Source organism: Hyaena hyaena, unplaced genomic scaffold (assembly GCF_003009895.1).
Source record: "Hyaena hyaena isolate Hyena2069 unplaced genomic scaffold, ASM300989v1 scaffold_51, whole genome shotgun sequence".
Taxonomy (NCBI): domain Eukaryota; kingdom Metazoa; phylum Chordata; class Mammalia; order Carnivora; family Hyaenidae; genus Hyaena; species Hyaena hyaena.
Genome location: NW_024080683.1, coordinates 4,222,397 through 4,246,744, shown reverse-complemented (window position 1 = coordinate 4,246,744; position 24,348 = coordinate 4,222,397). Strand labels below are relative to the sequence as shown.

General features: G+C 39.7%; 3 protein-coding genes across 8 annotated transcripts in view; 1 reads left to right on the top strand and 2 right to left on the bottom strand.

The window, feature by feature from the left end:
* Positions 1-11,194, bottom strand: part of CD274 (CD274 molecule) — a 64,269-nt gene extending 53,075 nt beyond the window's left edge. For 2 of the 6 annotated variants that reach the window (XM_039230836.1, XM_039230837.1), the window contains exons 1-2: positions 10,075-11,192; positions 9,684-9,823 (exon numbers count right to left, since the gene is read on the bottom strand). The gene's annotated coding sequence lies outside the window, so the exon portion shown is untranslated. Of the gene's footprint in view, positions 1-9,683; positions 9,824-10,074 lie in introns of all 6 variants that reach the window. The other 4 variants (XM_039230844.1, XM_039230838.1, XM_039230839.1 and 1 more) reach the window with 4 other exon arrangements.
* Positions 1-24,348, top strand: part of PLGRKT (plasminogen receptor with a C-terminal lysine) — a 44,341-nt gene that overhangs the window by 18,200 nt on the left and 1,793 nt on the right. Inside the window, exons 4-5 of the mRNA XM_039230846.1 lie at positions 20,799-20,929; positions 21,502-21,611. Of these exons, the coding sequence (XP_039086777.1) occupies positions 20,799-20,929; positions 21,502-21,611 (241 nt within the window). The remainder of the gene's footprint in view (positions 1-20,798; positions 20,930-21,501; positions 21,612-24,348) is intronic.
* Positions 19,371-20,369, bottom strand: LOC120230983 (heterogeneous nuclear ribonucleoprotein A1-like). Its single transcript, XM_039230835.1, has one exon. The coding sequence runs from the start codon at positions 20,331-20,333 to the stop codon at positions 19,371-19,373; it is 963 nt and encodes a 320-aa protein (XP_039086766.1). The 5' UTR covers positions 20,334-20,369.

Genomic DNA, 24,348 nt, shown 5'->3' with positions numbered 1-24,348 from the left:
CCCTCTATTCGGCCCTCCTCTGTGATCTTCAGATTCTGAAAATGGTCCAGCATCAGGCCACCCTTGATCAATTCTGTCAACAAGTCCAGATCTTTCCTTAGCACTCCCATGGTTTTACAGGTTAATTTTACATGGACAAAGGTAAACAAAATATAGACATAACTAGTTTATAAAAAGTTTAAGTTCATATAAACTTAACTAGATACATAGTGGGCTGCTGCTGAAATTCTAAGCCAAAAACAATCCTGGCCTGAGGCAGATGATGGCTGGCACCAGGCTTTCAGAATCTTCTAGAAAGCCTGCATTGGTTTCTCAACAAATGTCTAATCCAGGTGATACTTTGCTGGGGCATCTGGCCGCACTCACCAACCCTCCTGGGTGTTTTACACTTTGGGCCCCTGGAAGCCTCACCTTTGCTCCTCACCCCTCCTTGACATTTCTCTTTGTCAGTTGGCTTTCCTGATGCACATTCTCACTGAGAGCTCCCAGGGTCCCTATCCTTCAGAGAAGGTGAGTTTCACATAATGTGAAGCAAGTGCCTACACTTCATATTTGTAAAGCCTTTAGATCATGAAGAAGAATGCCATCTTACCCTGGAGTTCATGCCAGAATCCCTTCCCTCCAAGGGCCAGAGGCAAACTCCTGTCACTTCCTATCTTCTCTCTGGTATCACCCTGGGTGACCCACTAACATTCTATCCCTTTTGAAGAGCTTCCAGAGAGTGGATCGTCTGCAAAGCAGAGATGATGGGTACACCTACGATTAAGTCCTCAGACTTTCTCCTAGATCAGTCTACCCTCTCTGGCCACCTCTCCACATCCTCCTTGATGACTCGTTACTCAGACATTGTCAGGGAAAACTGTAAAAATCTTCCCAGAGTCTTTTAATAACCCCCTGACAGCACATGGCAGCTGGTACAGACTGAGAAAGAAAAAAGTGCCGCTGATAGCTAGGCCCTGGCACTTAGGCCATGGTGTTCTCCTATGGAACATAAGCACCTTCACACATCACCCCCGTCAGACAAGACCACTCTGTAATCATGTCAGAAAACAGACAAAGATATGGACATTGTCCAAACTACGGAGATAACTGAGCACCCCCACCCCCATGCTGACTAATGTGAGGGTACTGCTTCTCTACTGTTTACCACTTGCATATGCTTAGTTCCTGCCACCTTCTAGATAAGAAGACTTAAAATATCCAGTCATGGAATTATTCCCACTTTCTGACAGCACTCAGTCCAGATGATCTCTGAACCTTTCCCCAAATAATCTAACACAAGTCTATGTGCTATACGTCTCTTCTAATGTCCTCTTACTGAGACACCCACACCCCCTGGCGTGTGTCTCCTCCGGTGCAACAGGTCAGTGAACTCCACTTGTTTTTACTACAATCAATGTGTTTCTGGTGGTCTTCAGCAGGAGGACATTGATAGCACTAGGATACGATAATAAATATCTAATACTTAGCATTTTCTCTGTGCCAAGTACTATTCTAAGCTCTCTGTACATATTAACCACTGTAATCCTCGTTACACACACTGAGATTGCCACTATTATTATTTCCATTTTGTAGATGGGAAACCGAGGCACCAGGAGGTTGAATTAAGTGGCAGTCCTGTTTCCCAGAAGAGGAACGATCCATCACAAGTTTGGACAGTCTTAAACTATGAACATACCAAGAAAATACTTCATTCCTCCATGATCTTTAGGACCAGGGTGATGGAAGGCTAGACTAGTTCCCTAGGACTGTATACTTGCTAATTTTAAGCCCAAATCTCAAAAGTCAGAGGGAAAGACTAGGAGAGTGAGCTCATTTCTGGAGAATTTTTATTTCTTCACTGCAAATATATGATCTCTTGCCAAGAAGAATGAGTTTATATAGGTTTTAAGGTATATTCCCCATGATATTCTCCAGATAGCCTGTGATATTTGAGCGCTTACCAATATGACAGCCATGGTTTCAGATGATTACTAATCAACAGAATGAACATCTCAGGGCTTGGCTCACTCAATTTCTCAACAACTCTTGATACAGTTGATCACTGATCACTCCCTCCTTGAAACACTATCCTCAGTTGCTTTCTGGGAAAGCACATCTTCTGGTTCTGCTCCTCCTTCACTATTCAAACCATCTCAGTATCTTATGCCTCCTCTGCTACCTGTTACATGTTCTTGGAGTGGCCCTGGCTCATATCACAGTTGTCTTCTCTGTCTGTGCTCACGTCATAGGAGATCTCGTTCAGTCTCCTAATCTCAAATACCACCTATATAACTGATGACTTCAAACTTGTATTTCTACTTTAGATCTATCATGTCTACTTGACATATCTACCTAGATGTCCATAAACACCTCAAGCTAACATGTTCAAACCACAATTCCTCACTCTCACCCCATTGATCCCATTCTTAGCCATCAAATCTGCTCATCCTGGAGGCTTCCCCAGGATGTGCGTAAGTGCGACCACCATGCTGTGCTCAGACTTCAAAGTTGAGGTTACGTCTTACTCTTCCCTTTCTCTCACACCCCATTACCCAGTGCATCAGAAAATCACTTTTAGCTCTAAATTCCACACATATCCAGAATCCAACCACTTCTCACCACCTCCATTGCTATCACACTGCTCCAAACCCCCATCTTTTGCCTAGATTAGTGCTATAGCCTCCTAACTATTCCCCTACAACTTCTTATTTCCTTCTTATTTGAAGTATATCATAGACGTAGTGAAGTACACAATTCCTATGTGTACAGATCAGTAAGTTTCTGCATATGTTTATACCTGTATGATTACCAAGATCAATATATAGAACATTTTCAGCCCCCAAGAGGATTCCTCCTGCCTCTCTCGTGTGCGCTGCTTAAAGGTAACCATTTCCCAAACTTCTATCCTCATAAATTAGTTTGCCCATGTTAATGCTTTGTATGTATGGGATCACACAGTATGTACTCTTTTATGTCTTTTTTCCCATTCAACATTATGTCCACATTGTTTATTCATACTGTTGCTTGCAGCAATAATTCATTTTTTTCCAAGCTTTATTGTATCTGATTACATAAAGCCATGATTTACTTATCCGTTCTACCGTTGATGAATATTTGGATTGGTTCTAGTTTGGGCCCGTTGTGAATACTGCTGCTATGAACCTATATGCTCATCTCTCTTGTGTACATGATATTATTAAAAGTCAGACTGATCCTGTTAAAATGTCAAGTCACACAAATTCCTGCTCATAATCCTCCAGCAGCTTCCCAGAATAAAAACTAATGTTTCTAAAACTTCCTCAGAGTAAAAAACTAATGTTCCAGCAAGGCATGGGAGAAACTGAATTTTGAATTTTATCTTAATTAATTTCAAGTTAATATATTGCTAGTGGCTACTGTAATGTATAGCACACCTCTATAGTAACTCTGGATGTCTGGAAGGTAAAACAGTTCTCAAAACTGTTTTTTCTGGCATATTTTCACCTAAGTATATTTACAACAAGCTTGTGAAGTTCACTAAAATAATTCTCAATAGGATTCTGGGTGGGATTTATTCTTGGGTATTACATAGTATTTACAATATTATGAATAGTTTTTAATGGTTTCTGGCATATAAAAATTTTTTTATTTTTGTATATTGAGCTTATATGATCTTATATTCAGCCATCCAGCTAAATTATATTGTTGATTTTAGTAGTTGTTTATATTTTTAGTCATTTTTCAACTTACTTTCTTAAATCTTATAGATAATCATTATCCATTTGTTTAACTCCTACTTTTACTGCTCTATGATTTAAAAATGGTCTATAAGACTTTTGGCTTGGGAATTTATTGGGATATTTTATTGTGGTATAACACAATGTTCACTCAATATTTACAAAGAATATTTTTCTATGTTTATTGGGTTATACACATATACATATAATTCACTTGTTAATTTAATTGCTCAAATCCTCAATATTCCTACAATTTCTTTTTTTAAAGTTTACTTATTTATTTTGAGTCAGAGTGGGAGAGTGGCTGAGAGAGAGAGAGAGAGAGAGAGAGAGAGAGAGAGAAGCCCAAGCAGGCTCCATTCTGTCAGCATAGAGCCCAACACGGGCCTCAATCTCACAGTGAGATCATGGCCTGAGCCAAAATCAAGAGTCTGATGCTTAACCGACTGAGCCACCCAGGTGCCTTGAATTCATTTTCTAGTTGATTTGATACAGGGAGTGCTGTCTTCTTCCAGACTGAGAAGTAATGACAACAACATCTTTCATGAAAGCTCATCCCTTTCCCTTTCTACCACACTGCCTTTTCTGTAGCCTGTATTCCCCCTCCCACTGTGGGCTGATGCTAAGCCACTATTGTTTTTAATACTTCATATTTTAGCTCATTTATGAGTACTATCAAATTAGGCTTTAGTTTTCAAAAATGAAGTCAGTGTAAACATTAATTTCAATGTGAAATTAATAAACATCCCATCTCAAAAAATGTACTTTGGTAGGGACCCCTCCCTAAGGAGAGTGAAAAAGAGGAGAGAAGACTTCAAGGTCACCTAGATATGTGCCTAGGTGCCTACATTCCCCATGGCCTTGTAAACTGAGACAACTTAATGAGACTGCATGTTTATGTGTGTTAACATATATGGGAGACAAAGAAATAGAAAATGCATTAAAAAACTATGCCATGTGATGTGGGCCGCTCATTCTTTGGGTATGAACCCACTGAGCGGTCCTGGCATGAATCAAGTTGCTTCCTGGAAAGAAAAGCCTCGGTGTCACGACTCTGTGCAAGAATCCTGCAACAGTATCTCTTTCTCATTAAGCAAAAACATTCAGGAGGATTATAGAAGAACATTTTATGGCACAAAACTCTAATTAGATTTATGTTTATGTTTGTCAGTTTGACCTCTGTCTGTGGCTATTCAGTTTGGGTCTTTATTTAGCATTATATTATAGGAGGAATGAGTGTTGAAGGGATTAAGTAGCAGCAAATTGAAGATTTATTGGTTATGATTGGATCAGGTTCACTGTTCTGTAGAACTCTTAGACCCATACACATCAGAAAAGGACAGAATGTAAAAATAAAAATTGCTTCCATTTCAGGAATTACTTTCTTATAATAATGAGAGAGTATTTTATTTTTAAAATCTCATGTGAACATGAATATTGGAAGTATTATTTCCCAGAAATGGGTAACTAAATAATGAATACTTTTTACAACCTACTTCTGTCTTTATACTGAAATCAAGTTTAAATAAGAAACTTCCAATTTAAAGGTTTGCCTAAAATTCATTAGAACTGGAGGTGACCTGCCCCATGAATTTTTCCTATTAGCAATTATATCACTAGATTAACTTTCTGATATTTATTGGATTCTGATTTTAGCTACTGTGCAAACAATATTTTCTTCTAAATAAAAGAATGTCCAGATTAACAATCATCTAAGCTGAGCTCCCCAAATACGTTGCAAAAAATGGCAATGGGCTGATACCTGAGCAATGTTTTAAATGGAAGGCATATCACTTCAACTCACCTTCTTGACCAAAATTTTACTATGGTGTATACTGCACACCTATAGGGCAAGTAAGCATCTAATACCCAGGGAGGGTGACAGTAGTATCAGAGATAAGAAAACTTGAAGAGAATACAGAAACATTTACTGAGGAAAAAACCAATATTCTTCCTACTTCTTGCCACTGCAGGAAAACCTGGTGTGTTTTAGTATGAGAGCAGAAAAAGTATGGACTAGGGGTGCCTGGGTGGCTTAGTCGGTTAAGCGTCCGACTTTCGCTTAGGTCATGATCTCACCGTTCATGGGTTCGAGCCCCGCGTCGGACTCTGTGCTGACTGCCAGCTCAGAGCCTGGAGCCTGTTTCAGTCTGTGACTCCCTCTCTCTCTGACCCTCCCCTGCTCATGCTGTCTCTCTCTCTCTCTCCTAGAAATAAATAAAACATTAAAAAANTCTCTCTGACCCTCCCCTGCTCATGCTGTCTCTCTCTCTCTCTCCTAGAAATAAATAAAACATTAAAAAAAAAAATTAAAAAAAAAAAAGAAAAAGTATGGACTATTAACAATTAAAAGTAATGATTTGTGAAACGGAACATATATAATGCTAGTCTTTCCTTTCCTCTTTTATAAATGTAAAGATGGAATGTTTTATTATAAAATTATTTATAAATTTTTGCATCTGAATAGAATTAATCCTTACCAAATGGTTCAGATGTTTTTGAATAATAACTGAGAGTGGGACACAAAAGACCTTTTTAAGATACAGGAAGAATTACAGAGTCAGGCAACTATATCATCACATATATTCCTTATGTGATGATTTAAAATAAACACATGCTGGGGCACCTGGGTGGCTCAGTCAGTTAAGCGTCAGACTTCGGCTCATGTCATGATCTCACAGGTTCATGAGTCTGAGCCTCACGTCAGGCTCTGTGCTGACAGCTCAGAGCCTGGAGCCTCCTTCAGATTCGGTGTCTCCCTCTCTCTCTGGCCCTCCCCAGCTCGTGCTCTGTCTCTCTCTCTCTCTCAAAATTACATAAACATTGTAAAAAATTTAAAATAAACATATGCTGTCACTTACCTATCATGACTAATGCTGAAAGGGTGGTCTGTCCCATTTCTTTGTTAAACACCTTTGCTGAGGTATAACTGACATAGCATACAATCCACCCATTGTAAGGATACAATTCAGTGATTTTTAGTACATTTATAGTGTTCTACAACCATCACCATAATCCAGTTTTAGAACATTTCCATCATCTCCAAAAATTCCCTTGTGCTCATTTACAGTAAGTCTTGGATCCCAACATCAGATCCGGAAAATCACTCATCTACCTTCTGTCTCCAAAGATTTGCCTTTTCTAGGCATTTCACATAAATGGAATTATACAGTACATGTTTTGTGTCTGGCTTCTTTCACAAAGTATAATAATTCTGAGTTTCATTCATCTTGTACTATATTTCCTCCTCCAAGGGAATTTTAGAATCAGCTTGTCAAAAAAATGTTTTATTTATTTTTTAAGTTTATTTATTTATTTTCAGAGAGAGAGAAATGCAGAGAGAGAGAGACACAGACAAAAAGAATCCCAAGCTAGCTCCACGCTGTCAGTGCAGAGCCTGACATGGGGCTCAAACCCACAGTGAGATCATGACCTGAGCTAAACTGAGGAGTCAAACGCTTAACCAACTGAGCCACCCAGGCGCTTCTGTCAAAAAAATGTTTTAAAATTTCCTAACCAGGTGGGGAAGTCTTTGTTCAACACAGCCTTTAATGACTCTTATTTGTTTCTTGCTTTGGATTCCTCCATCTTCTGAAGCATTCTGGAAGAATTATTTTAGATTTAGAACATTTCTGAATGTAAGAAAACTACATGAAAGTACAAAAGTACTTTTTATTGGATAAAGACCTCAGTTTCAGGATTCCCTGAAGACATCAAAATGCAGGATTAGAAGCACTACCATTGAGAAGATAGAAAGGAGACAAAATAAAGATCACCTACATGGTTACAGTTGTATTCAACACGATTCGTTTTGTTTTTGTTTTTGTTTTTCCTTTGGCTCATATCCTGAAAACAAATACTTTGCAAATTTCCGGATATCATGATAAGAGATGTGAAACAATATTATTCTCCATTTTATTGTGACAATAATAGCATCTCATTAGACCAAAGTCATGTATCTAACAACTTCTTGTCTGGCACGTGATGAGGAAGCAAGAAGAAATCCTTAAAGACAAAAGAACCAAATAATTCTAACAAGGCCATGCTCTAAAATGCATGCAGCATACTCGTAGGAAGCCCCTGGCTCTCAGGTCCTCAGAAGTTTATGTACTTCTACTTTATACACAGCTCTAACAAGCCTTGCTCTCTTACTGCTCCTGCCCCTAAGACAATCAAAAGCAAAAGATCACTGAGAGGGAGAGAAAGAGAAGAAAGGGAACCAGGAGAGACTGGTGCTTAGGAGACCATTTACTACTAAGAGTGAGAAATAAGTACTTGATACAGGAGGAGACGGAGAATAGAGGCAGAAGCCTGGGACCACTCAGCAAACTGTGACAGTACCGCTGGATTACAGCCCAGGAGAGCTAATGATGACTTTGTCTTCACCAAAAGAAACTTCCTAATGTTCAAACCACCTTCTGATACACCTAGAAAAAGATGTGTAACTACTAACTAACTAAATTCATAAATAAGTAAACAATCAAACTGTTTTGGTTTGCTATATTCTTTTATGAAGGCAGCAGCATTTATACCATATCCCACAGCAAAAGCAGTATATAGCTTTTAGACAGATGTCTGTTAAAATGGCTCAAAATGGGGCGCCTGGGTGGCTTAGTCGGTTAAGCGTCCGACTTTCGCTTAGGTCATGATCTCACGATTCGTGGGTTCGAGCCCCGCGTCGGGCTCTGTGCTGACTGCCAGCTCAGAGCCTGGAGCCTGTTTCAGTCTGTGTCTCCCTTTCTCTCTGACCCTCCCCTGCTCATGCTGTCTCTCTCTCTCTCTCTCTCCTAGAAATAAATAAAAAATATTAAAAAAAAAAAAAGGCTCAAAATCTTTTGCAAATTTTCTTGTTTAGAGGAGTATATTTCAGTCCTCAGGATAATGCTTTTAAATATGAACAGGTGATTCCCAATATTGCTGAACACGTAGCATTTCTGCATTTCTTTTTATTTTTTGGCTGTCCTCATCAACTAACAAAATTAAGACGCTGGGCTAATCTCTGGGAGACTGCAACCCCATTCATAACCAGATATTACAGTATTTAAAGTTCATTCTATAAAGAAGTTATTGATTATTGTTGGGTAAGTTACATTTGCAATAAACTAAACACCTTATGAATTAGGTTGTATAAAACATTTTTCTACTACTAAATGAACAGCATTACTGAAAATAAATAGTAGGGAAGATGGATTTCACTGAGAACACTGGATTAACAGTCCAGAGAAGGAGCTCCCGCCCTGCTGACTACTCATTCTGCAAATCTGCATGTGCCTTTTTTTTTTTTTAATGTTTTATTTATTTCTAGGAGAGAGAGAGAGAGACAGCATGAGCAGGGGAGGGTCAGAGAGAGAGGGAGTCACAGACTCTGAAACAGGCTCCAGGCTCTGAGCTGGCAGTCAGCACAGAGCCCGATGTGGGGCTCGAACCCATGAATCGCGAGATCATGACCTAAGCGAAAGTCGGACGCTTAACCGACTAAGCCACCCAGGCGCCCCTGCATGTGCCTTTTAACCTTGTTGAGCTACAGTTTCTTTATCTAAGAAGTGAAAGAAACCCCAGTACAAACAGAACTAGAGATATTGGTGAGTTACCTAGTTGTCTTTCTCTTCTGGAAGAATGGGGATATATTAGTCACATTTGCCAAACAGACTCTTACAGGAGTAAATCACTCAATAACCATTAGCTTTTAGAAACTGTATATTCATTTGTGTGAAAATTTTGTCTTTTTCTCCTGAAACATATTTTTACTTCCTTAGGCTTTAAGGTTTACAGACATGTATTTCTGACTGGCACTGTGTAAAGCTCCCTCTGCTCTTCCCATACAAACTTCCTTTACTCCACCAAATACAGTCATGTTAAAAAAAAAATGTTCTGTATACATAATTTCTTTTTAGTCTCATAAAAAAGTAAACCTATGAGGCAGGTACTGTTATTATCCCCATTTTACAGATGAGAAAACTAGAACATACATATGTCGTGACTCACCTGAGGTCACAGGGCTGGGAAGAGATAAATGGAGTCCCATCTAGAAAACTGCAGAGGCCAGGCTGACCAAAGGTGGGAGGGGCTGCAGCAGAAAACGATGTTGTCCAGGAGCACAGATCTGGTCTGAAGGACCTGGAAAACTGAGCAGAAAGGCAAAAATAGAAGCATTAGAACTTTTCGATCAGGGGAGAACCATGGGCAGAATTAATATTTTTAAATAATCAATCTCACAATTTTGTATCTATTTTCTAGGCAAATAATAACTAACAACTTTTACTCTGCATGTATTTGCTCATTTAATCCTTATAACAATTCTTTAAAAGGAAGGCACTGTCATTTGCTCCATTTTACAGATGAGAAAACTGAGGCACAGAAAGATACAAGAACTTACCAAAATCCAGACAGCTTGCAAGTGATGGAACTAGGCTTCCCTGGTAGGCAGTCTGGCCTCTGGGCCACAGTGCTTTTGTTAATAGACACAGACCACAGGCTAGACATATAAGGCTAGCAGGGGTGACAGCAAGAATGGAGAAAAGGGGGGATTTCAGAAGAAAAGGGGTGGAATTTCTGGACTAAAGAACTTGATGAGGATTAAGAAGGGGAGTAAGTTGAAAATAAAGCCAAAGTTTTCGTTCCCCTGGGAAAATACCAGGGTCTCTGAGGAAGACAAGGAGCCGGTCTGGAGGAAACCACGATGGAAATGCAGGCAGTGCTGATTCAGGGCAGTGCCAGGAATGCTAGACAGATGGCTGCAGCTGGCAGCACTGCTCAGGGAGTAGATGGCGCTCCAGAAAGAGATGTGAGGGCTTCTCGCAAAGAGAAACTCTCAAGTCAGGAAAACAGGTACACTCTCCAGGAAAGAGAGAGCGAAGAAAGCGAAAGAAAAAGGATCTAAGTCCAGGTAACCACCAGGGACAGAAGATGAGAGGAAAAAGCAAGACAAAGAGACTAACACATAGCACTGTGCACCAGTCCCTTGCAAATATGCCATATGACTTAGGAGAGCAGCCCTGTACGGCAGCTAATGTTGCCCCTGGAGATAGAGGAACTGGAGTTAAGACATTCAGAGGTCTTGCCCACAATCACACAGCAAGTAAGTGACATAACTAGAATGTGAACCTAGTCCATGTGACCCCAAAGTCTGTCTCTATCCATAAACAAAAGTGTGTGAAAAAGGGAAAATGCCTGACACAGGTGAGGGCTCGTGGCTGGTGTCTAGGACAAGACTGAATGGATACGAAGCCCTAGAGGTGAACCACAATAAAATCTTAAAAGGCTACATAATGCCTAAGAACTAAAGAGCCAGTGGAAGTTTTTTCAGCAGGAAAGTAATATAAGAATCACTTTAAGACAGGAATATAAACAAATATAAAAAGAGAAGTGTTAAAAAATGGATCAGAGCAGGAAGAAACTAGGAGCAGAGAACACAGACGTTAATAATGTTACTTCTTTTGATGGGTAATGTTGGAACAAAGGCAGCATGGAAGACAGAGACTGGATTCAGGAGGTATGCAGAGATATTTTGGTAAGACCTGCCTGTCCATCTCCCTGGGGAGGTCCCCAGAAGGCAGCTGAAAATAGGATCTACCACTGAAAAGAGTTCTAGGATGGAGAGTTAGACTTCAGAAGTCATCAGGAAGTAGCGGTAGTTGGAGATTACAAAGTGATGATATCACCAGGAATTGGAAGACCAAGAGAAGATGGCTAAGCAGGAAATTCCGGGGGGAAAGTAAACAAACAGAGGATTTGAAGGACCTTTTCTGGAAAAGACTCCAGTGCTCATCTGTTCTTATGAGTTTCCTTTTCCTTTTGTGTATCCCATCTACAGAAGGGGAACAAGTCTTGACCTTTCAGAACTTCCGCTGCTCCCTGTTCTGCCCTCATCTTGAGCACAGACACTATTTTCCTTACAAAGCCACAGGCTGGCCTCGGTCTCTCTCAGGGAGAGATCCTGGAGCCCCAAATCCAAGCCAGTGCAACAGATAGGGGAGGCCACATCTCAGAGAAATGGTTAGATGACAGTCAAGTCTGCAGACCCTGGCCATTATTCCGAAGTGGTGGTGGCTACCAGTTCTCTGAGGAATATGCTGTGGCACTGAAAAGGAGGTCTTATCAGGACCACGGGAGGCTCATATTCAGAAAGTGGTGGTTACTGAAATCACTTAGGGGAGGGAGGGCATGAAATGCTCGTGAGAAACTGGAGGCAGTGAGTTGCTGAGGTTCTTCCAAAGAGATTTAAATAGAATATTCAGGTCAGTCTGTATCCCAGGTCAATTTAGAGCTCTTGATGCAATCTTCCTAAAATTCTGGCATCAAATATATGGAAAGCTAAAAGTCTTTTAGATGATAATCACATACCCTGTCCATTTACCCCTATTTTCTATACTGACTTGATTACTGCAAGTATACTTAACAGCAGACTGCAAATTAGGACTTTGGGACAGGCAGGTCTGGGTTAGAATCCCAGATCTGCTATTTAATAACTACAGCCACAGGGAAAATCACTCAAACTTTGATCCTCAGTTTCCTCAACTGTAAACTGAGATAATGCCTCCTGTGGCAGTTAATATTGATTGGATTGTTTCACTTCTGTTCCATTCCAACTCCCTTACAGAGTGCCTGTGGATACAACAGAGGTTGGAAAGTGAAAGGCAAATTTCCCAGACTCCCTTGCAGCTGGGTTTCACATCTAACCTGGTTCTGCTAAGTAGGCATCCCCGGAGGAGACTTCGGAGGTGGACGTGGGCACTGTAAAGCTCCGAAAAGATAATGGATCTTCTAGTAACCACTGTAGTAGAAATGACTGGTATTTTGGGAATGTGGAGGTGGAGTCTCAGCATTTGGTGCTAAGTATCTGTGACAGGAGACAGGAGCTGTGGGGTTCCCCCAGGAAAGTCCCATGTTCTAGCAAAGCCTTTCTCCTGGCTGTGTTGCTCCTGACAGTATAGGATGCAAACTGATTTTCATGGCTCCCCAGAAATTCTTAAGCTGCTAAATATCCTGCAGGAATTGTCATTTTGTTTAAACTACTAGTTGGAATGGATTCCGTTTTTTTCAGCTCAAGGACCAACGTCATAGGGTTTTTGTGGGAAAGTCAATGTATGTATACTAGTACAGTACTTAACACCTCAAGAGCCACATTACTATTTTTAGTGTATCACCTTCTACAATGAAGTAGAAATAAGCAATCTGCAATTTCTTAAGGATTTTCTGATTTTATTTTTTGAAACATATTTTTGTTCTAAGATTCTTAGTTCTAAGTATTACAGAGGTTTTAGTTTTGTGCAGTTAGGATTGACAAAGTAGAACATTAATTATTAAACTAAGAAATATGTACTCTTTAAAATGAAGAAAACCACTTTATTGTTGTTTTTTACTTAAGTTGGGGAATTGTCTTCAATTTCAGTACCAGACACAGTTAGGGGTGATCTTTAAAGAACCTTGGAAAATGGCTGAGAAGGTCAATAGTCTTTTGTTCTTTCCTAGGCTCTGCCGATCTTGTTAGCATCTTCCGATCTCCTTTGGGAAAGTCAATATATTTTGGAATCCATAATTTAACATAAAAGGTTTTTGTCAAACTAGCATTCTTATCTTTTACTTAGGGAGACCCTACAGTTTTCAAACATCTGAGAGTAAGAATGGATTTAATTGTGTTTAATCTTTATTGGAAGATATGTAACAAGATGCTATATGCAAAACTTTTAAGCTTCTAAATACTACTGTGATTTTGTGTATGTTCAATTATCTTCATAAGTCATTGATTAAATAAATCATTTTTTTAATTGAATTTATTACTCATTTCCCTTTCTGGAGTCTCCCCAAACTACTTACTGGATGTTGAGCATTTAAAATATCTGTAGAGGGGCGCCTGGGTGGCTTAGTTGGTTAAGCGTCCGACTTTCGCTTAGGTCATGATCTTGCAGTTCCTGGGTTAGAGCCCCGCGTCGGGCTCTGTGCTGATTGCCAGCTAAGAGCCTGGAGCCTGTTTCAGAGTCTGTGACTCCCTCTCTCTCTGACCCTCCCCTGCTCACGCTGTCTCTCTCTCTCTCTCTCCTAGAAATAAATTTTTTAAAAAAACATTAAAAAAATTTAAAAAAATAGAAAATGCTCCAATGGGAAAAAAATGTAATGAAGATAATTTATAGGACAATGTCACTGCCTTCTTTGAACTATGAAAATGTTCTCTGTGTCCAAGTGAAATTTAATCATTTTATTATATTAAAGGGGAAACTTGCAGTAAGTGGTCTGTGGAAGTTAATGTAATTGTCCCTTTTGGAACTCAAGAGATCGACAAATTACTGAGATAAGTAATTTTGTAGCTGTTCTTAATATTTTTTAAACAGAGGGGTGCCTGGGTAGCTCAGTTGGTTAAATGTCTGACTCTTGATTTCGGCTCAGGTCATGACCTCATGGCTCGTGGGACTGAGCCACTGCAGCCAGCTCCTCTCTGGCAGTGCAGAGCCTGCTTGGAATTCTCTCTCTCCTGCCCTGCTCACACAATCAATCAATCAATCAACCAACCAATCATTCAATCAATAAATAAACAAACTTTAAAAATACACATTTTAAACAAAGAAACTGAGGAATTAAAATACACAAGAGGAGGTGCCTGGGGTGGCTCAGTCAGTTGAGCGACCAACTTGATTTCAACTCAGGTCATGACCTCACTCTTGTGAGGTTAAGCCCTGTGTCTAGCTCTGTGCTGGGCATGGGGCCTGCTTGAGAGTCTCTCTTTCTCTGTCCCTCCCACACTTACCTGTGCAATCTCTCTCTAAAATAAATTAATTAGGATATCTCTAAAATAAATTAATTAGGATATCTCTAAAATAAATTAATTAATAAAAATAAAATAAAATACACCATAAAACAGTTTTATGAAGGTAGTTAGGATATGGTTTCTACTATTATCTACAATTTTTATTTTTTTTATGTTTATTTTTGAGAGAAACAGAGATAGAGCATGAGTGGGAGAGGGGCCGAGAGAGAGGGAGACACAGAATCCAAAGCAGGTTCCAGGCTCTGATCTGTCAGCACAGAGCCTGGCATGGGGCTCAAACCCACAAACAGTGAGATCATGACCTAAAGTCAGACACTGAGCCAAATGAGGCACCCAGGTGCCCTGTGTACAATTATTTTTTTTTTTTTTTTACAAATAGTTTATTGTCAAATTAGTTTCTACATAACACTCAGTGCTCATCCCCAAAGTGCCCTCCTCCATGCCCATCCCCCCCTCCCCCCCACATCCATCAGTCCTCAGTTTTTGTCAGCATTCAAGAGTCTCTCATGGTTTGCCTCTCTCCCTTTCCCCCACCATTTCCGCCCTTCTTCTCCCCCTTGTTCCTCCGTCAAGTTCCTCCTAATCCTCCTATACGTGCAAACATATGATATTTGTCCTTCTCTGCCTGACTTATTTCGCTCAGCATAACACCCTCAAGGTCCATCCATGTTGCTACACATGGCCAGATTTCATTGTTTCTCATTGCCATGTAGTATTCCATGGTATAGATAAACCACATCTTCTTGATCCAATCATCTGTTGATGGACACTTAGGCTCTTTCCATGTTTTAGCTATGTGTACAATTATTTTTAATAAGCTAGTTCCTCTTTATTATGTTCTGTTTAAAATGAATTGTGGTTCTATAACTGTTAAACTAGTATTCAATAAACCTATAAGAACATTAGAGTCTGAAGTCATAATCAGGAACATTCTAATTTCAAATTGTTCTGTAAAGCAATACCAAAAATAAGAGACAAAAAAAAAAAACAAACACCTAGTATTATAAAAAGATCTAAAATTCTTTTATTTATTTTTTTAATTTTTCTCTTTTTTTTTAATGTTTTATTTATTTCTACGAGAGAGAGAGCGAGCGTGAGCAGGGGAGGGTCAGAGAGAGAGGGAGTCACAGACTGAAACAGGCGCCAGGCTCTGAGCTGGCGGTCAGCACAGAGCCCGATGCGGGGCTCGAACCCTTGAACCGCGAGATCATGACCTAAGCGAAAGTCGGACGCTTAACCGACTAAGCCACCCAGGCGCCCCCTAAAATTCTTTTAAAATAGGATGAAGAATTTTACATTTATGATTTAGATTACAAAATGCTAAGGAGGGGCACCTGAGTGGCTCAAGTTAAGCATCCAACTTCGGCTTAGGTCATGATCTCATGGTTTTTGAGTTCGAGCCCCATGTCAAGCTCTGTGCCAACAGCTCAGAGCCTGGGGCCTGCTTGGATTCTGTGTCTCCCTCTCTCTCTCTGTCCCTTCCCTACTCATGCTCTCTCAAAAATATATAAACATTGAAAAAAAAATTTTAATTAAAAAAATTGCTAAGGAAATTTATTATACATGTTCTCTTTTGCTATTCTTATGTGTCAATATTTGGGGAAGAAGGGTGAAAATGAATGTACATTTATTTACATGATGCCTATTATTGGTAAATTAATATAATTATCCCTTTATGGCTACTGAAAAAATCTGATAATACAATTTATTAATTAAATTGAAATTTTAAATGTATTTAGATCTGGGCCTATGATTTTAAGCATAATTTATGAAGTATGAGATAATAAAGTTTTAACTAATAATTAAAATTATAGCTCAGTGGTATCTTTCATCAAGAATTTTTTGCCCATGGAGAGGTATGCATAGATTTTTTTTTTTTATGCTAGGCTCAGAGTTTATTGCAGATATACAATCTTGCTGATTTTCACAATTTATGGTATACAGAGATGAATGCTTCTATTATTAGTAGTAGAAGAGACAGAGAAAATAAGATTTGTTCATAATGATTTTTAAAAATAAACTTAAATTTTAGAACAGTTTTATTTTACAGAAAAAGAGGACAGGGACACCTGGATAGCTCAGTCAGTTAAGCAATGGTTTCTGCTCAGGTCATGGTCTCATGGTTTTGTGAGTTTGAACCCTGCATCCAGCTCTGCTCTGACAGTGAAGAGCCTTCTTGGGATGTGCTCGCTCGCTCTCTCTCTCTCTCTCCGCCCCTCTCCTGCTCATACCATCTGTCTCTCTCAAAATAACTAAACTTGAAAATATATATAAAAAGAGAGGACAGTGTTCTTGAATACCCTACACTTAGTATACTCTACAGTTAATATCTAACATTATTATGTTATGATTGTCACAGCTAAGAAATTAACATTAGTATATCACTATTAAATAAATTCCTTATTCAAATTTCATTAGTTTTTCCCTAATTTCCTCTTCTGTCCCAGAATTCCATCCAGGATGTTCTTCCATTACTGTATACAATGAGGTTCACTCTTTGTGTCGTGAAGTTTAAAGGGCTTTGGCAAATGCAGTGTCACATTTCCACCACAACAGTACCATACAGTTCTACCACCCTTATAAAGCCCTCTGTTCTCAATCTTTTGAGAATTCCCAGAGAATCAGTTTTCAGATTGATATTTCAGCTTGATCTTCCACTGGAAAAACCTAAGCTGTGAATTTTTTCAGGCAGTGGTTCTCAACCCTAGCTGCCCACTGGAATTACCTGCAAACTTTAGAAAAGGTTAATGACTGGTCCTAACTCCAGATCCTAGTTTCACAGTGTGAGGTGTGAGCCTAGGTGTTGGGATTTTGAAAAGCCCCCTAGGGGCTCACAATATGCAGGTAAGATTCAGAACCACTGATCCTGCCTTCATCTGTTTCATGATTGGATTCAGCTGCATTTTGGTAACAACACAAATGATTAATTGATGCATCTAACATCACTTTTGGGGGCATACTATGAACCATCATGAGTTTTTAAATAATATAGCAGGGATGCATTTCACATGCTTAATGATCATGTTTGCAAAAACACTCTGGCTGGAGGAGGCTTCTCTGCTGTTATTTTCTGTTTGATCAACCTGGGCAGTGCCAGGTTATTTCCTCAAAGGGTATTCAGCCATGTTTCAGGTTGGCTTGGCCATCGTCTCTGGACTCTAGTGTGCTGCTAATCCTCTGATATCCAACCACTTTCCCTACCCAGCATGTGGTTTATGGCCCCTACCTAGGTGTATGTTAAGGAGTTCCTAAGCTCTAGGTTTTGTGGATTATCTGGCAAGCCCAGACGTGCTTTCAATTCTCAGCTATCTTCTATGCCCCTCTTCATGTTGACATAGGAACCTTGCAAACATTCTCTATAACCCCTGGCAGCTGAGGGAGACTGGGTGGCCTCTCTCAGGTCTGCTCTAAGCCTAGATCTACCTTGCAATCATTTCTGCTCCACTTCAGTTGTCCCTTTCCAGAATTCGCAACAGAAGATAGGCCAACAGGCGCTCTCTCTCTGTCCAGAGATCCCCAAACCCATCACAACCTTCCAGAGTTTCAACTCCTAAAAGGGACCAAGGAGCCAAGCCCATCTTTAAAGCTAAAATCTCCTCTTCTAGTTCCTTTTCACAGTAGAAAAAGGCAAGAAGGGAAAACTGATTCACGTTATTTCTCATTTCTTCCCACCCTATGGTTTATATCATGAATTCTATGCTTGCTATCCTCAATGTTCTGCTAATGATACACAGTGCCAAGATCTTAGAATTTAAAAAACAACTTTTGGGGCACCTGGGTGGCTCACTCAGTTAAGCGTCTGACTTTAGCTCAGGTCATGATCTCACAGTTCGTGGGTTTGAGCCCCGCATCAAGCTCTGTGCTGACAGCTAGTTCAGAGCCTGGAGCCTGCTTCAGATTCTGTCTCCCTCTCTCTCTGACCCTCCCCTGTTCATGCTGTCTTTCTCTCAGAAATAAATAAAAAACATAAAAAATTAAAAAAAAATAAAAACAACTTTTCTCTCTCAAGAATCTGACTTTCTTGGGGTGCCTGGGTGGCTCAGTTGGTTAAGCATCTGACTTCGACTCCGGTCATCATCTCACGGTTCATGGGTTTGAGCCCCATGTCATGCTCTGTGCTGACAGCTCAGAGCCTGGAGCTGCTGCGGATACTGGGTCTCCCTCTCTCTCTCTGCCTCTTTCCCATTCGCACTCTGTCTCTTGCTCTCAAAAATAAATAATTAAAACATTAAAACAAAAAAAGAATCTGAATTTCTCAAAATAATGGGCTGTCAGACAGTTGTGTCTCTTCTGTTTTCTAAATATCCCCTCAGAAATCCAGTCTCCGTCTGTGCTCTGGGCTGTTATCTGCTTTCTGCTCCAATGCAGTGAAAGACACTGACTAAAGTGACAAAGCACTTGAGGCAAAAAAAAATTGTGGCAAAGAAAAATCTCTATTGATGTCTCAGAATAATACCCCTCTACCATCATATCATAAAGTGATATGGACCTGCTACGTCAAGTGAATGTCAAATTGCAGCTGGATAAATTTGGAAAGCACAACGATTTCAGTGCAATTTTTTTTTTTTTTAAAAAAAGACACATTTATTCAGCGTCATGATCATACTATTACATTTAGCAACCAACAGCATGGGTGCAAAAAAAAAAATCTACATTAAACCCCTTTGTTGGAATGCTTTACACTTTCCACAGAACAGAAACTAAAATAACCTGTTATACAATTAGTCACAAATACAGTCCTCGAGTTTTTTGCCCATACACATGAGTATTGTCTAAAACATGTCTTCTTTGTAGCAGCTAGGCCCTGCCACCACTGTGCTTGGCTGAGTTCACAAATCTGTTGTAACCTGTAGCTTCCCTGTCACTTCTCTGGCTCTCCTCTCCTGCTAAGCTTTGTTTCCTGGCAGTAATTAAAACCTTCTGCCACTGCCATAGCTACTGCTGCTGCTGGAACCGCCATAGCCACCTTGGTTTCGTGGTTTGGCAAAGTATTGGCCTCCACCACCATAGGGGCCAGAGCTTCTGCCTCCAAAATTTCCTCCTTTCATGGGTCCAAAATTTGAAGACTGATTGTTGTAATTGCCAAAATCATTATAGCTTCCACCACCTCCAAAGTTGCTTCCATCATTACCAAATCCGTTATAGCCATCCCCACTGCCACCATATCCACCACCACCTCGACTGCCACCAAAGCCACCACGCCCACTGAAGTTTCCTCCACGACCAAAGTTGTCATTCCCACCAAAACCACCTCCACGACCACCACCGAAGTTTCCAGAACCACTTCGACCTCTTTGGCTGGAGGAAGCACTAGCCATCTCTTGTTTAGACAGAGCCTTCCTTACTTCACAGTTGTGGCCGTTCACAGTATGGTATTTTTGAATAACAATCTTGTCTACAGAGTCATGGTCATCAAATGTTACAAAAGCAAAGCCTCTCTTTTTGCCACTGCCTCGGTCAGTCATGATTTCGATCACTTCAATTTTCCCATACTGTTCAAAATAATCTCTTAGATGATGTTCTTCAGTGTCTTCTTTAATGCCACCAACAAAAATCTTTTTCACAGTTAGGTGGGCACCAGGTCTTTGAGAATCTTCTCTCGAGACAGCCCTCTTTGGTTCTACAACTCTTCCATCCACCTTGTGTGGCCTTGCATTCATGGCCGCATCCACCTCCTCCACAGTGGCATAGGTGACAAACCCAAAGCATCTGGAGCGCTTGGTGTTTGGATCTCTCATTACCACACAGTCCGTAAGCGTTCCCCATTGCTCAAAATGGCTCCTCAGACTCTCATCGGTTGTTTCAAAGCTCAAACCTCCGATGAAAAGCTTCCGCAGCTGTTCAGGCTCTTTGGGAGACTCTGACTTAGACATGACGGCAGTGGGAGGGGAGACTTTATCGATGCTTACTCGGCGGCGTCCACAGGCAGAAAGGAGTAATCTAACGAACGTATCTCTATTTCAGTGCAATTTTTAATAATGGTCAATAAGATGTACTTGTTTTTAAAGGCACATAGATCTTTCCTCACAAATGACAGAAAAGGCTGAGCATATATTTTAGGGTTGAATAAAAGTTTCAGATCACATGCATTCAAGACTTGAGGACACAGAAGAAGAATATCATATCCATTCTGTATTCCAGGGAGATTTCACTACCAAGGTGACAGCTGGGAATAGCTGTCCAGAGGAACATTAGTCAAAAGTCTACTGAGATTAAACAAACAAACAAACAAACAAAAGCAAATGAAGAATGAAAATCTCCTGGAAGAAGAGATTATTAACTCAGTGCTCCAAATCAAAATATGAGTAACCAGACTTTGTTCTCTGTTTCATCCTCAGCTGGAAAGACAGCTAATAATGCAGAATGAAATGAGAGAAAGGCAAATGGCTTTGCAGATTGCTTGGTCTCGAGAATTCCTCAAGTATTTTGGAACTTTTTTTGGCATTGCAGCCATCTCTTTAACAGCTGGGTATGTTTGCTATTTACATTTGTCTTAAATAATTTACTTTTTTTTGCTTCTGACAGTACACATTACCCAGTTGGCCCAGATAGGACTTTGGTACAAATAATGACTATGCAAACACAAGAATCCCTTAGAGCTTGGTCCTTGGAGATACCTATAGAACCAGAGTAGAAATAGTTCATTCTACCTCTAGTATCTCCGATTTCTTCTATCCTTTTCTGCATTTAATAAGTTACAGGAGTGACTTGACACCAAGATCGAAGTCCTCTGCAAATTTATCTCCACAATCCCTAAGGGGCACATAGCAATACTAAACCATTTTTTTAAATGAGTAATCTAAGCCTCAACATCAAATAAAGATGAGCAAGTCAGAGATTCTGCTCTTGTGAGCTGCAGACTCTGGGGAGGGGTTGTGGGTAAGAAAAACTTATTTCTGTAAAAGACTTAAATGAGTACCTTCTAAAATGGAGGACAATTCTTCCAAAGAGCAGGTAATTTTTTTTTTCATTAAGTAGAGAGATAAGTATTTGTAGGCCATTCTTGATATTTATTCTTTTTTTTTTTTGTTCTTGAACCAGGGCAATAAGAAGGAAAAAGCCAGCCTTCCTCTTCCCTATCATTCCGTTAGGCTTTGTCTTCACCTACCAGTATGACTTAGGATATGGAACCCTTCTCCAAAGAATGAAAGGTAAGTTTTTGATAAAGTGGAGTCGATTTCTGATTCGTCTTCTAGTTCAAGGATCCTCTCCTTATGACCCCTTCATTTATGAACATTCTGACAAGACACCTCTCTCTCTGAGCCTCTAGTGACCAATGTTTCTGCTCCCTCTCACAGCAGTGTGCTAGTCAGCTCATACCAGGGGAGGGGCATCTGGGTGGCTCAGTTGGTTAGGCGTCTGACTTCGGCTCGGGTCATGATCTCACGGTTCATGGGTTCGAGCCCTGCATCGGGCTCTGTGCTGACAGCCAGCTCAGAACCTGGAGCCTGTTTCAGATTCTGTGTCTCCCTCTCTCTCTGCCCCTACCCAGCTTGTGCTCTGTCTCTCTCTGTCTCAAAAATAAATAAATGTTAAAAAAAAAAAAAATTAGAGTCAGCTCATACCAGCTCACGAGAACTATCAAATTTTCAGGAATCTGTTAAATTCCTGGTTGTTAAATATAGTCATTATTAAAAATTAAATTATATAAACTTATAATGAAATTAAAGAAATAATATTAAATTATATTAAAAGCAATGGTAATATATACTTATCAGTTTTTCATTATTTTACTGTTATGTGTGCTCTTAAGTTATGTGTATCTATTTTATGTATATCTACTGTACCTCTATGGCAGAAATGCACATGCAATATATAGACACAATAAGACACAGATACAACTCCAACTTCAGTGGCATCCCATTGGTAACCTGAAGTTGGTCCTGGTGGGATATTTACACAGGGAAATCTGCAAACACCAAGTAAGGCTTGACCTACTATTTTGTTGATTGTCTAAGCCAGAGGTTGGCAAACGACTGCCTGCAGGCTGGCCACATGTTTTTGAAAATAAAGTTTTTTGAAAACACAGAAATGCCCATTGATTCTGACCTGTCTATGGATATGTTCCCATTACCATGACAGTGCTGAGTGACTGCAATAGAGACAGAAGGCCCCACAAGCCTGAAATCCTTACTGTCTGGCCCTTTTAAGAAGGCTTGCCAATACAGTCTAGGCTTAAGGAAGTGATGAAGAAAATGTTAATACTGTAGATAATGCTTAAATGTTTGTTGTGTCAGTAGCCATTACACTGTGAATAGCACAAACAATTTAGGAAATAGCCTCCCAACATTTAAAAACTGTTACCTGAAAAATAAAGTAAAATAAAATAAAAATTGTTATCCGATTCAGCCAAGTTGTTTACATCATTCTTAAACAAATGAAGTTCCAACATATGTCACTGTTTCTACTTTTGTCCTACTCATTAGTATAAATGAAAATACCAACTATCATTCACGTTGGAATTATACTCTCATCAACTGCAACTATAGGTCAGCTATAAATGTAACATTTTAGTAAAAAAAAAATAAATAAAAACATTCTGAAAATTAATTTGCTACAGGAAATTTATGATAAAGTATACTGAACATTTTATTATTTTTATAAATTGTGTGCAGCATATATTTTATATAAGTAAAAATTATAATAGACTTATGTTGATAATAAACTTATATACTTTTTCTTTTCTGGAGAGCTGGTTGTTAAATAATTACCAGCACCACGCTGCTCTCACAGAACTCTGGCTTTTCTTTTCCTAGAAAATAGCACTGCCACTGTCCCTTCTTCTTGAGCCTTTAACCCAGAGCACGTTGGAAACAGTGCTTTCACTAGCCTTTCCTCTCATGGACTCTCTGTGGGCACATCACTGTCTCTTAAGCTCTGTGAGGACTCATTTGTTACAGAAAAGGAGGAAGTACAGACTCCTTTGCAAGTATTAGAAGTAGGGAGTAGAACTTCTCTTTCCCGGGCCTAGGGGGAAACAAGGGTTATATGTTCTTAAAAATTCCCATTTGAAGATGGAAATACATTTTCCACACAGAAACTCTGCAAAGGTGTCCCATTTGGGTCAAGCATTATTGGTATCATAGTTTAGCTGTATTGTGGGCTAAATAGCTTTTGTTGATGGCCTAGAAATTTATTTACTGCATTATTAGTAGGGGAAAATGCATTAAACACTGACCTACAAATTAAATTTTGAAGTGCAATCTCATTTTATGCAGGAGACTGACTACACAACTGATTTACCAATGTTAAAGCTCATTTCAATAACCTGCTCTGTTTCATGTTACTCATCTGCTTAAGAATACATTAGTCTGATTTTTCAAGATGAAGAGCTCTGGAGATAGATGGTAGGGATGCCTGCACAGAATTATGAATGTTTTTAACACCACTGAACTGTCCAACTTGAGATGGTTGAGATAGTATATTTTATACGTATTTTACTACAATAAAAAATGGGGGAAGAAAAGAACTCACTAGTCTGAGTTCAACTATGTTTCATTGTTTATATGGACATTAGAATTCTCAGTGCCTCATAAAAATTAATATGTACTATTAAATGTCAAGTCTGTTACACAGCATTCACTTGAACCTATTACTAATAGAGAACAAGGTTATTTTCTGTGAACATTGTGATTGTGTATTTAGGAAGTAATTTTATTACAGGTCCATCAGAGTCTACAGAACATACCATCTAAGGGGCGCCTGGGTGGCTTAGTCGGTTAAGCGTCCGACTTTCGCTTAGGTCATGATCTCACGGTTCGTGGGTTCGAGCCCCGCGTCGGGCTCTGTGCTGACTGCCAGCTCAGAGCCTGGAGCCTATTTCAGAGTCTGTATCTCCCTCTCTCTCTGACCCTCCCCTGCTCACTCTGTCTCTCTCTCTCCTAGAAA